Genomic DNA, 12,117 nt, shown 5'->3' with positions numbered 1-12,117 from the left:
CATATGAGGGGATGGTGTGGGTCTGTGAGGGGATGGTGTGGGTCTGTGAAGGGACGGCATTCCAGCCATAGGGCTGTAAGGAGACAACATAGAGACACATGAGGGGATGGTGTGGGGCTATGGGTCTGTGAGGGGATGGCATTACAGCCATGGGGCTGTAAGGAGACAACATGGAGGCATATGAGGGGATGGTATGGGGATAGGGGTCTGTGAGGGGACAGTGTGAGGGAATGGCATGGGACTGTGAGTCTGTGAGGGGATGGTATGGGAACATGTGAGTGTACGACATGGAGCTGTGTGAGGGGATAGCATGGGGCTGTGGGGCTGTAAGGAGACAACATGGAGACATATGAGGGGATGGTGTGGGGATATGCGTCAGTGAGGGGATGGCATGGAGCTGTGTGAGGGGTCATGGAGCTGTGAGGGGACACCATGGGGCTGCGAGGGGATGCTATAGGGCCAGCCATAGGTGTGTGAGCAGACACGGCGGGGCCAGGGCGGGCACAAGGACCCTGCGGCGCCGCCGCCCGCAGCGCCGCTGCTTTTTGTCCCCGCGCAGCCGCCGTAGCGCTCGTTGCCATGGCAGCGGGGTGGCGGCCGCGGCCCTGAGCTGCGCGGGAACCTGCCCGCGGCCTACCCGCGGCCTTCCGCCCGCCATGGAGGACGAGCTGTACCTCGAGAACATCGACGAGTTCGTCACCGACCAGAACCGCATCGTGAGTCCCGCCGCGGCGCTGCGCGGGGGGGCCCGGTGTTAGCGACCCCCTCGGAAGGGAACGACCACCCCCCGTCATGGCTGTCGTTGGGGGGGTCCCTCAGGCGGGGCCCTGAGCCTGCTTTGGGGGGCAGCCCCTGCGGTGACACCGGTGCGAGCCCCCCCCCACCGGCCCGGTGCCTCCCAAGCCCGGAGGGGCAGCTGGGGTGAGGTGAGGGCAGTGCCCCCCGCCATGGCACCCCTCTGCGGGGCACACATGGGTGCCCAGGGCCGCTGGAGGAAGGAGGCTGCTGGGGCTGGAGCTGCTTTGCTCCTCAGGGCTGTTTGCTCAAGGGTTACTCCTCCTCGGTGTGTGTGTGGTGCCTGGCTGCAGTTTGGTTTTCCACAGGTTGCGGTGTAGAGTTAACGCGGGCTTTCTGTCAGGCTCGGTGGGAGGTGGTTTTCTTGTCAGGATATTCACCCCCTCTGACTTTAATTTAATGTCTCCTAGAATAGAATCTCGTAGTCTCATAGAATCAGAGAGTGGTTTGAGTTGAATGGAGCTTAAACCTCCTCCAGTTCCAGCCCCCTGCCACGGGCAGGGACATCTTCCACTAGAGCAGGTTGCTCCAAGCCCCTGTGTCCAACCTGGCCTTGAACACTGCCAGGGATGGGGCAGCCTGCATAGCTTTAGGGTTAGTTTAAAAAGGCAGAGCAGGAGGAGAAGCAGGTATAAAAGACATGCCTTGTCTAAATACAGCAAGTATTGTTACTTTTTACAAGAGCCTGTAGGGACAGGCCAAGGGGAATGGCTTTAACCTGCCAGAGGGGAGATTGAGATGAGCTCTGAGGCAGAAGCTCTTCCCTGTGAGGGTGCTGAGGCGCTGGCACAGACTTTTCCCAGAGAAGCTGTGGCTGCCCCATCCCTGGCAGTGTTCAAGGCCAGGTTGGACACAGGGGCTTGGAGCAACCTGCTCTAGTGGAAGGTGTCCCTGCCCGTGGCAGGGGGTTGGAACTGGAGGAGCTTTAAGGTCCCTTCAACCCAAACCAGTCTGGGATTGTACTTCAGTGGCAGGGCTGGGATTAGAGCTGTAGTCTCCTGAGATTGTCACACTGTGCTGTCAGACTTGCAATGCATTGAGAGAGCCCCGTGATGGGAGGGCAGCAGAAATCCAATAAATCCTCAATAGTTGTTTGGGAGTGCAATAAGAGCTTCTCACAGTTCAAAATTGTGCTGTTTAACTTTTCTTCTCCGTTGTGAAGCTAAGCAGTTTGGGTGTTTTGAATGCCTGCTGCTTATGCAATGGCATTTCAAGAAGGTGTTCTCAAAACCACACCTTTCAGGGTAGGTAGTTTGCTCAGGGCTCAGGAATTTAATCTACTTATTAAAGCTTGGCTGGGTGCATGTCCAGGTGCTCTCACTTCTAACAGGTTGTGCTGCGTGTTTCTTGGAGGAGGGGAGAGTCTGAACAGTTTAGTTTACCCATTTAACAAGCAAATGGAGGTTTAACAAGTCAAGAGGTTGGGGTTTTCTTACTAAAGTGAGATTTGTTTTGTTCTTTTTACAGGTAACATACAAATGGCTGAGCTATACCCTGGGAGTTCATGTCAACCAGGCTAAACAGTAGGTATTAGTGCATCCCACAAGCTTTTTGTTTCATGGCAAAGCCTTGCTAATGACTCTTTTCACAATTGTGGTTAACATATTAAAATTATCCCTTTGGAGATACATAAAAATCCTTCTCAGGTACAGTCTGTTATGTTATTTAATGTCTCTTACTCCTCCTGGGGGCAGGTTTTGCCTTGACTTTGAGAGTTGTGCTTTAGAGAGCAGCGCTCAGCTGGACACCTTATGCTGCTTTAGATCATAAATTCTGTGGTCAGAATAGATGTTTTAGCGTTATTCCATTCTGGATGTGTTTTCAGAGCTTGGCTCTGGCTCTACAAATAGAGCTATGCCTCTGAGGAACCTGCTGCTGCATATCCAACACTGATTGTAACTGCAGCTCATGTGTATGCAGATGCTCATTCACTCTGATCACCCTGCTGCACAACCCATTGTAAAGATCTTCTACCAGGCTTGATGGGCACAGGTAAATGCTTGAGGGCTGGGGAAGCCAGGGTGCTGTCAGCATGTTTTTGCTTCTCTGAATTTAGTATAAATGTAACCTTGTCTTGGTGTTTTTTGAAGAATAAAAACTACTGCAGCCTTTTAAATCTCCTCTAAAACAAAGAATGAGCTCTCAAGGATTCCAGGCCTATTGCTACACAGCAAGGTAAAATCAAGCATAAAATTTGAAGGCTCCATAAAAGTGTCAAGTCCTATAATACAATATTTTCTCTCCTTGTTTCTGGCTGTAGCTTGGACCTAAAGAGGTTTTTGCTGTGTGCTCAGCTGCAGTGTTCTGAGCCCAGCTTCACCTGACCTGCCCAAACTACTAGAACATCAACTCTAATGTAATGAAGAGATTGTGTGGTCTCTTTCCTCTGCCTGTGTGTGAACAATTTAGATGGTGTGTAAACCTGAGTGTGCTTTGGTGATGGTGTAGACCTGTCTGGAAAGCTCTGCTGGGAGCAATTCTGGTCATAGAGTAAACTAGAAGGAGCCAGAGAACTTTTTGCTGTGAAGAAGATGGCCCAGGTGAAGCAGAGGCACCTTCTCATACCCTTGAAAGCAATTTGGGGATGGAGAACTCCTGTGGCATCTTTGTGCTTAAAACTCTCTCCTAGAAGCTGGAAAGTGGCTTATAACACAAGGGAATTGTTTTAGTGATAGTGCTGGCTGTGAGAGTGTGGTAATTGCAGCAGCAATGATCTTTATGTATTTTTACCAAATATTGCCCTCATGGAGTGTTCAGTAATGTCTCTGCCCTGTTTTGTGGGACACTGATCATAAATCAAGCTGAAAGCTTGAGTCTGCACTCAATCTCATCATCAGTAATCGCAGAATCATATTAATCGTGCACTTCCCTCCTGTTTCTGATCACTGTGCCAGGAGATCTAACTCGGATTGTATATATACATGTGGTAGTGTGATTATGTGCCAGAAATCACCAGTTCCTCATCAGGTGTTTCAGAACACTGGGATATAATGAGGAAAACAGTCTTTCCTGAGGGGACACTTTGGAACAAGCTGCCCAGAGGATGTGAGACCATCTGCAACCAACTAGTCAAGCTTTGAGAGCCTGTATTCATTTCACCTTTGGTTTATGTAGTTGTTGGAGTGAGATTCTCCAAAGTGGCAGAGGAGGAAGAAGGTGTCTTACTAAGATTAATTTAATCCTGGTTGAAAAAACTGTGCTTATGTGAAAAGTTTCCGTGTCAGGCTGGCTTTACTCTTCCTTTACATAAGCTTTCTAGAAGGGGTGGTGATGGGCTCTTTCCTTTCTAGGTGATTAACACTGGTTTCTTTTGTGCAGGATGCTCTATGATTATGTGGAGAGGAAACGAAAGGAGAATTCAGGAGCTCAGCTTCATGTCACCTACTTGGTAGCTGGAAACCTCATCCAGAACGGACACGTGGTGAGTGCTTGATTGCTCAAAGGTGTCTGGGAGCTATTTGTTCTTGTGGATTCCTTCTTGTTTTATGATTTTTGGGTCAAAAGCTGAACTTGCTCTCTTTTTCCAGTGGAAAAAGGTCTTTATGCATGTACAAAACGTGGTGCTATCCCTGTCCCAGCATACAAATGATGGGGAGGAAAGATCGGTTGGTCATGGCTTGATAATACCGTGCTGAATAACACACCAGGGCTTTGATTTAATGAACTTCAATCCTGCTATCAGTCATCTCTCAATCCTATCACTATTATTGAACAGCAAAGGTTATAAAAGTGGTCTGGAGGGGGCCCTGGGAGATGAGCTAATCCATTCCCCAGGGTCTGCTGTGGAGTGGAAGTGCTGAGCAGTGTTTGGAGAGAGCTTGGAATTCAGTTAGAATGGAATAGTAATGAGTAGAATAATAAAACAGTTGAAGTTGTTAAGTAAAGCAGCATTTTTACCCTGCTATACAAGAGAAACACGGATTTATTAACAGTATTTTGCATTTAAAATGCTTTAACTTATTAAACATTAAGCACTACTCAATTTCTATGGGTGTTTTGTCCTCACTGCTTGCCACCTAAGGTGGCATTTCAGGAATGCCACCGAAAATTTCAGCTGGGTACCCCAGAGGTGTTTGTAAGAGATGAGCAAATGGAGCTCCTGTTTGCTCACAGAAGAACTTAATACCCAAACACTAAATACCTTTGACATTCTACCAGGTGTCTATTTGTACCTTTAGATACCCCAAAATCTCATACAATCCAATCCACAGTCTTCATTTGGAACCAGTTCACCTCCGGGTGTCCTGGCTTTTCTCTGTGGATTGGGGAAAAGCCCTAATAAACCTTTTGTTCTTTGTTTTCCTTAATAATAAACTGCTTCACATGCATGGAATGTTCTCTTTAAATCTCCAAATCTGCCTGAAATGGAAGGTAATTATTTATTTAAAGATCTATATATTTATTTACATAAAATACATACCTTTACATACATTTCTGTATATATAAATATTTATAGTATGATTACTTATAGTTTGCTTATTTATAATATATGTTTAAATATCTATATGCTTATGTAAATAAATATATAGATAAATACCTATATATTTATGTAAACAAAGATATAGATATTTAATATACATTTTATTTTCATAAATATAAATCTATAGATATTTAAATAAGCAAACTATAAATAATCATACTATAAATGTTATATAAATATACTGAAACATGTTTAAATAAACATACCATAAATACATTTAAATAAATATACTATATATATAAATATACTACATATAGTGTATATTTAAATATACTATAAATAAATATAAATATGCTATAAATATATATGGATATACTATAAATATATTGCTTTTATTTAAAGCTGTGTCACATTTAAAGATAGTGGCACATTTATAGCCTGGGTTTAACAGGTTTTCCCCTGATCTCTTCTGGAAATAGCAAAGTGGCATCTCTTGGCTCATTAGAACTGGCCAGAGCTTTGTCAACACATTCTATTCTTCTCAAATTTGCCATAATATATTTAAAGCAAAAAATGAATTCTGACATAGGATCAAATAATTATGTATTGGGTATTTTGAAGTCAAGATCTACCCAGGTAAACATAGAAAAGTCACTTCTTTTCTTGGTTTGCTTTTAAATGTCTTGGTGTGGAACACTGCAATGGCAGTGTCTGCTTAGGGAGGTACCCTGCAGGTGCAGGAAGTCATCAGGAGCAGGGATGAAGCAATCCCAGGGTTAGGAATGCCACACTGGAAGAGTTTAAAGATCCTCAGACTGGGTGTTGGAGGGATAACAGGAGCAGGTGGGAGAAGAGGGTCAGATCTGGGTGATGCTTCCAAAGGATGTGTAGCTATTGGAGCAGCTGGTGGGTAATACCTGGCACAAGTCAGTTTTGGGTAGAAAAGGGATGCGAGTGCTTCACACGCAGCCCTGTGCTTGTGGTAACCCTGCACTACTGTCTGCTGGCAGTAGGTGTAGCCACAAGGCTGTGGATTCCATTGCAAGACTCATCCAAAACGAGATAGGGATAGAAATCAGTCACAAATCATTCTCATCGTGCCTTAAGCACTGCACACTTGCTGCTTTTTATCAGCCTCAGTGAAGGACTGAGACTCTCAATCGGTATTTAATGGTTCAAGTTGCCTTTGTTTTCTCCCCTCTTTTGCTGGCTAATCTGTGGTATCAGTTAAACACAAAATTAATAGTTGGATTTTGCCTGGTCTGTCTCTTTGGATACTCTCTGTTTGAATTGCAGCCTGTTAAATGCCATAGAGCAGGTACACTCCTTGAAGACTGGCCACAGAGCATATTTCCGGAAACATTAATTTCTGGCTTTTAATTCAATGCCTAATTTCTCAGTGTTTTGCTTCTCTGGTGCTGTGTCTTGGCTACAGGTTGCTATGTTAGAGTTTAGTGGCAATCTAAATACACATGGGTGATGTGGACTGCTGTGGTAGATTTCTCTACCATTGAGGCATCAGCTGTGTTAGTTTGCTGTTCTCCACTGTGCTGCACAGTTGTTTAGTTCTTGTTTTATCTGTGCCTCATCTCCCAGTGTCAGGAATGGAGGACAGAGGGTTTCTTCAGGGTTGTAGTGATCTCTGGAACAGTCTGTTAGAGAAGTAGGAAGGCAGAGCTCTAAGAACTAGTGGCTGATGGCTGTTTAAAGGCATTGGCAGTGTTTGCTGCTGCTATAAAGCTGCACCTATAATTGATAGACTTTGTTATTCAGTAGATCAGAGAATCATGGAATGGTCTGGGTTGGAAGGGACCTTAAAGCTCCTCCAGTCCCAACCCCCTGCCACGGGCAGGGACACCTTCCACTAGAGCAGGTTGCTCCAAGCCCCTGTGTCCAACCTGGCCTTGAACACTGCCAGGGATGGGGCAGCCACAGCTTCTCTGGGAAAAGTCTGTGCCAGCGCCTCAGCACCCTCACAGGGAAGAGCTTCTGCCTCAGAGCTCATCTCAATCTCCCCTCTGGCAGGTTAAAGCCATTCCCCTTGGCCTGTCCCTCCAGGCCCTTGTCCAAAGCCCCTCTGCAGGCTTCTTGTAGCCCCTTGTAAGACTGTTACAAGGTCAGATAACCAAAAATATCAGTCTTTAAATGTAAAAATACTTATTGTATGTTAAGTTTGCCATTTGTCTGTTTTTTACAGTGCCACAAGGTTGCAGTAGTGAGAGAGGACCAACTCGAAGGTAAGCAAATTGTGAAGATTATGTGGTTTTGACTTTTCCTTTGAAAGAACAGCAAAGTGAGGAAAGCTCAGAACTTGCCATCTGCACGTAAGTGCCTGCTCAGGCTGCTGGGTTCAGGTATGTACTTCTTGTACCAGCTTTTTCTCAGAATTTTCAATCTCTGAGCCAAGGGCTGTTACTTCAGGCTGGTGATTTGGGTCTGATTTTTCTTTTTGGGGGGTTTTTTATGTTGCACATTTCAGTCAGTGATTCTTTCCCACCTCCCTGCCATTGACAGGCAGCTCCTCCTTAAGGTCAGCAGTATCTTAGTAGTGTCCAGCAGTGTCTCAGGGTGTATTAGAGCAATTCTAAACCTTTAGGCTCCCAAGGATGCTGAAGCAGGTAATTCTAGTTGTTGGTTACATACAATTGCAGTCTTAATTTGCCCTGAATCCTCTGGGTTTTAGTTCAAATATCCCATGAGAACGTTCTGACTCTTGTCTGGGGTATTTGCCGTCACAATCAAAGGTTTAAAAACCCCACCACTATAACACTGCTTCCTGCAACTGCTCTCCACACACTGTTAGTTGTGTTACCATCCTTCCAGATCTGGCCCAGCTGATAAGACCTGGTCTCATCAATTGAAATACAACTGCAGGTTCTTCCTTACTGTCAAATAACATCTCTGGCACTTTAGAACATAGTGTGGCATTGGTGACTTTAAATAGCCATGCTCGTGACCTCACTTGGTTTGAAAGACTCTCATTTATTTTCCTTTTTGAAATCTGAAGTGGATTTCTTGCTAAAGCCTTCCTCCTCAGTGGAGTAGATTGTTGAGCAGCACAACTACTATCTGTCATGTTTCTTGAATTATGTGTGCTACGTAATACTCTGTTTTGCTCTGGAGGAAAGGGTTGGGCATGGTTTTTGTATTAGAAGACAGGCCAAAGGTATGACTTACATTTGGAAGAGGCTGAGATTTTTTTGATGGGAGTAGGGCTGTATAGTCTAGGACTGGCCCCATGGAATGATTGCTGTGTGTATTTTTACAGTGCCTAGAAGCTCTGTCTCAGACCAGGACTGTGTGGAAAGAACAATATAAGCAATGAACAAAGAATTCCTAAAAACCAACCCTTTTCTCAAGGGAATTGCAGTCTAAATAGCCTGGAAGAGACAAAACATGGATCCCAGCAGATTACTAGAGACAACGCTGATGCCAGTTGATAAGGTGGATGCTACCTTAATGGCAGAGAGCAGTTCCAGCAGGGTGGAGTTATGGCCATCTCTTTTCTTCCTTAGCTTTAGGAAGTCATATAGATACGCCCCCATGGCGGGGGGTTGGAACTAGGTGAGCTTTCAGGTTCCTTCTAACCAAGACCAGTCTGTGATTCTATATTCTGGATCCCAAACACTGGATATTTTGAAGGTAATCACAGAGGGATTGCTCTTAATTCAGCTGTATAAGAACCAGGAGTATAGTGTAAGAACTAAGAGTGTATAGTGAGAAACATGTTTGACATGTGGGGTCTGTTGCTCTGAATTCTCACTTAGTGAGCGCTGAACAAAGGTACAATTACATGTTTTTATATTCAGGTCCTCGCTGTCAAGTGATCTGTCAGTCTTTCTCCATCCTTTGTACAGCTTAATAGTTAAAGTTGCCACTTAATTCTGTGCTAACGGAGGACTTTTCTCCTTGTTTCCCTCAGCAATGAAGTCTAAACTATCCACAATTGCAAGCGTGCACGTCTACAGCATTCAGAAAGCTTTGCTCAAGGACAGTGGACCCCTCTACAACACAGACTATGATATTGTCAAAACAAACCTGCACAACTGCAGCAAGTGAGTTGCTTCTTGGTTTTTCTTCTTCAGCAGCTGGTAGAAGGCCAGCAGAGCCTGCCAGGAACCCTATAGACTCTTGGTGGCACATGTAGCTGGCATACAGGGGTCATGGTGGGAGACAGAAAAGAAACCATGAGAGGAAAGAAGGATAAAGGGCTAGCACAAGGTGAAGCAAATGATTTCGAGGAGGGGAAAGGGGCGAATCTTATAAATGTAAAAACAAGGGCAGGGAATTGGAGGGATCAGCTCAACTAGGGAAGGAAGTCAGGAGAGTCCAGCTGGTGTTTGTGTTGCAGGTCTGATCCATTACCTATAAGGGATCTCCTACACCAAAAGGGTGGTTGTTTAAAAGATGGAGTTGACAGGAGAAGTGTTGGAGATTCAGTGGTTGGAATTGATGATCTTAAAGGTCTTTTCCAACCCAGCTGGTTCTATGATTCTATGATTTGAGGCTGAGGAGATGTTGCTGCGTAGAGCACTTCAGCAGAAGTCAATGGTTCCCAGATATGCCTGGATTTTTAGAAAGCTAGAAGAGAGCTTCTAAGTTGTGCCAGAGCAGTCCCCAGACAGCCCATGGTATGATTGATTCATAAACTGAGCTATTTCTATCTTGCACTTGGTTCACTTGCTCTGTTACTCCAACAGACAGACTGTGTCAGCACCTTTCTTCTCTGATGGCTGGAAACTTCATTCTCATTTCCAGGTCAGGCTTGATCATGACCGTTTTTATCCAGTGTTCAGTCACACAGTAAATAGAAATAGACTGAGCAAAACATGAGTGATGTGCTCAGCGAAGCGCTAACATGAGTTTGCCTTCTGGTTTATGAGACTCGACTCATCCACTTCTCTGAAGATGTCTTACAGGAACCTCTTCTCCATATATAAGAGCCTGAGGCATAGGGGAAGTGTCCAAAAGAGACCAAGCAGCACAAGTGTCCTTCATGGTTGAACTAGAGAAACGCCCCATCCCTGGCAGTGTTCAAGGCCAGGTTGGACACAGGGGCTTGGAGCAACCTGCTCTAGTGGAAGGTGTCCCTGCCCATGACAGGGGGTTGGAGCTGGATGAGCTTTAAGGCCTTCTCCAACCTAAACCGTTCTGATTCTATAACAATAGTCCTAGAATTCAGAGGTGCTTCAGTCTCCAGGGGTCATTGTCTCCCCTCCAGAAGCTGCCTGGCAGCTGTGGCTTTTCGTTTTATATGTTGTTCCCACCACAACAGCTTCAGGTTGATGTAATCAGGACGTACAGTGCCATGACCAATCTGGTTTACAAAGGGGGATGCCTGAATGTTGTGTCATAGAAAGAGTATAGAATTTGAAAGTAGAAACAAAGTGTGGACAAGAGTGTGGCTGAGAAAATACCACCCTGTGTTTCAAATGTGAATGTCAGGGCTAGAAAACAGTGTCTCGGTGACAATGTGGGCTGTAGGTTTGGCTGCAGTTGCCTTGTTCCAGTCTATTTACTCTCAGGCACCCCCCATTGTGTGTTAGAGGAGTCTCCCTTTGGGATTTGTGCATTCAGGAGGTTCAGACAATTCAGGTTCTGCAGTAGTTTTCTGATGTGTAAATCCCTGCCTGGTTTTGGAGCAGAATTTCCCAAGCAAACTAAGAGAAGTTCATTTGTGGCCTGGCTGAACTAAATTCAAACTGAACATGTTCCCTCTCCCCTGTCAACTACATGAATTGTCTTTTGGGGCAAGATCCTGCAGTCCCTGCAAAAATCAGAGCTTTATGTTCATAGCAAACAACCTGTTGGCTTCTTAGACTCCCCTGTCAGTCCATAGATCTCTCAAACTCTGGGGCAGGATCTGTATCCTCTTCTGTGTTTATATGGGACCTGTGATGCTGGGGAGATGATGGAGGTATTTAGATGTGCTAATATAAATAACTGGATTTAATCCGTGTTGCTAATGTCAGCTTTCCAAGCAGAAGCAGCTCTTTGCTTGCAGAGCATAGTCCAAGCGTTGCTTGGTTTTTCAGTGATTATTCAGTGTATTTTGGATCAAGCCCACAAGCTATAGTCACACAGCAGCACTAAGGCAAGCTAACTGGGAATGTGTGAGGGTAAAAGGTGTTATTTTACCACAGTCAGTATAACTTTTGATGATACAATGTTATTCTTTATATATGAAACATATCTTTCCTGAGGTGGGAAGGCTCAGGAGAGACCTTGTAACAGTGTTCCAATACCTAAACAAAAAGAACAAAGCTGGAGGGGGGCTTTGGCCAAGGGCCTGTAGGGACAGGCCAAGGGGAATGGCTTTAACCTGCCAGAGGGGAGATTGAGATGAGCTCTGAGGCAGAAGCTGTTCCCTGTGAGGGTGCTGAGGCGCTGGCACAGACTTTTCCCAGAGAAGCTGTGGCTGCCCCATCCCTGGCAGTGTTCAAGGCCAGGTTGGACACAGGGGCTTGGAGCAACCTGCTCTAGTGGAAGGTGTCCCTGCCCGTGGCAGGGCGTTGGGACTGGAGGAGCTTTGAGGTCCCTTCCAACCCAAACCAGTCTGTGAGTCTATCTGTAATGTAGAGGGCGGTGGTGTTGCTTATTGGGGGTGTTTAGAGTAGAAGTGAAGCTCCTTCAACATTGACCATGTTGAAAACACTGAAAGGAGAAAGGAGGGTAGGAATATCTTTCTTCAATGTCTTCTTTCCTTCCTTTAAAGGTTTGAATGTCAAAAGATTGCTGCTGCAGCCTAGAAATGCTGTGGAGATGGTGTTGTTTTGTTAACACACAGAGCACAGTTCCTGCTCTGAGGAGAAGTGGATTGTCCATGTGAGCTGCTAATGCTGAGGCACAGAAATTAATTGGCAGAAACCTCGTTTAGTTCTTATGCAGATAAAACCACACTG

General features: G+C 45.4%; 1 protein-coding gene across 2 annotated transcripts in view; it reads left to right on the top strand.

Annotated features, from left to right (window-relative positions):
- The first annotated feature begins 575 nt into the window (after positions 1-575).
- The window catches only part of POLD3 (DNA polymerase delta 3, accessory subunit), a 33,644-nt gene continuing 22,102 nt past the window's right edge, over positions 576-12,117 (top strand). For both annotated transcript variants that reach the window (XM_030477166.1, XM_030477164.1), the window contains exons 1-5: positions 576-716; positions 2,263-2,318; positions 4,114-4,216; positions 7,413-7,452; positions 9,138-9,270. In XM_030477166.1, the coding sequence (XP_030333026.1) occupies positions 657-716; positions 2,263-2,318; positions 4,114-4,216; positions 7,413-7,452; positions 9,138-9,270 (392 nt within the window). In that variant the 5' untranslated portion in view covers positions 576-656. The remainder of the gene's footprint in view (positions 717-2,262; positions 2,319-4,113; positions 4,217-7,412; positions 7,453-9,137; positions 9,271-12,117) is intronic.

The sequence above is a fragment of the Strigops habroptila genome, chromosome 2 (genome assembly GCF_004027225.2).
Source record: "Strigops habroptila isolate Jane chromosome 2, bStrHab1.2.pri, whole genome shotgun sequence".
Taxonomy (NCBI): Eukaryota; Metazoa; Chordata; class Aves; order Psittaciformes; family Psittacidae; genus Strigops; species Strigops habroptila.
The sequence above is the reverse complement of the archived record's forward strand: the minus strand, read 5'-3'. Positions and strand labels throughout refer to the sequence as shown.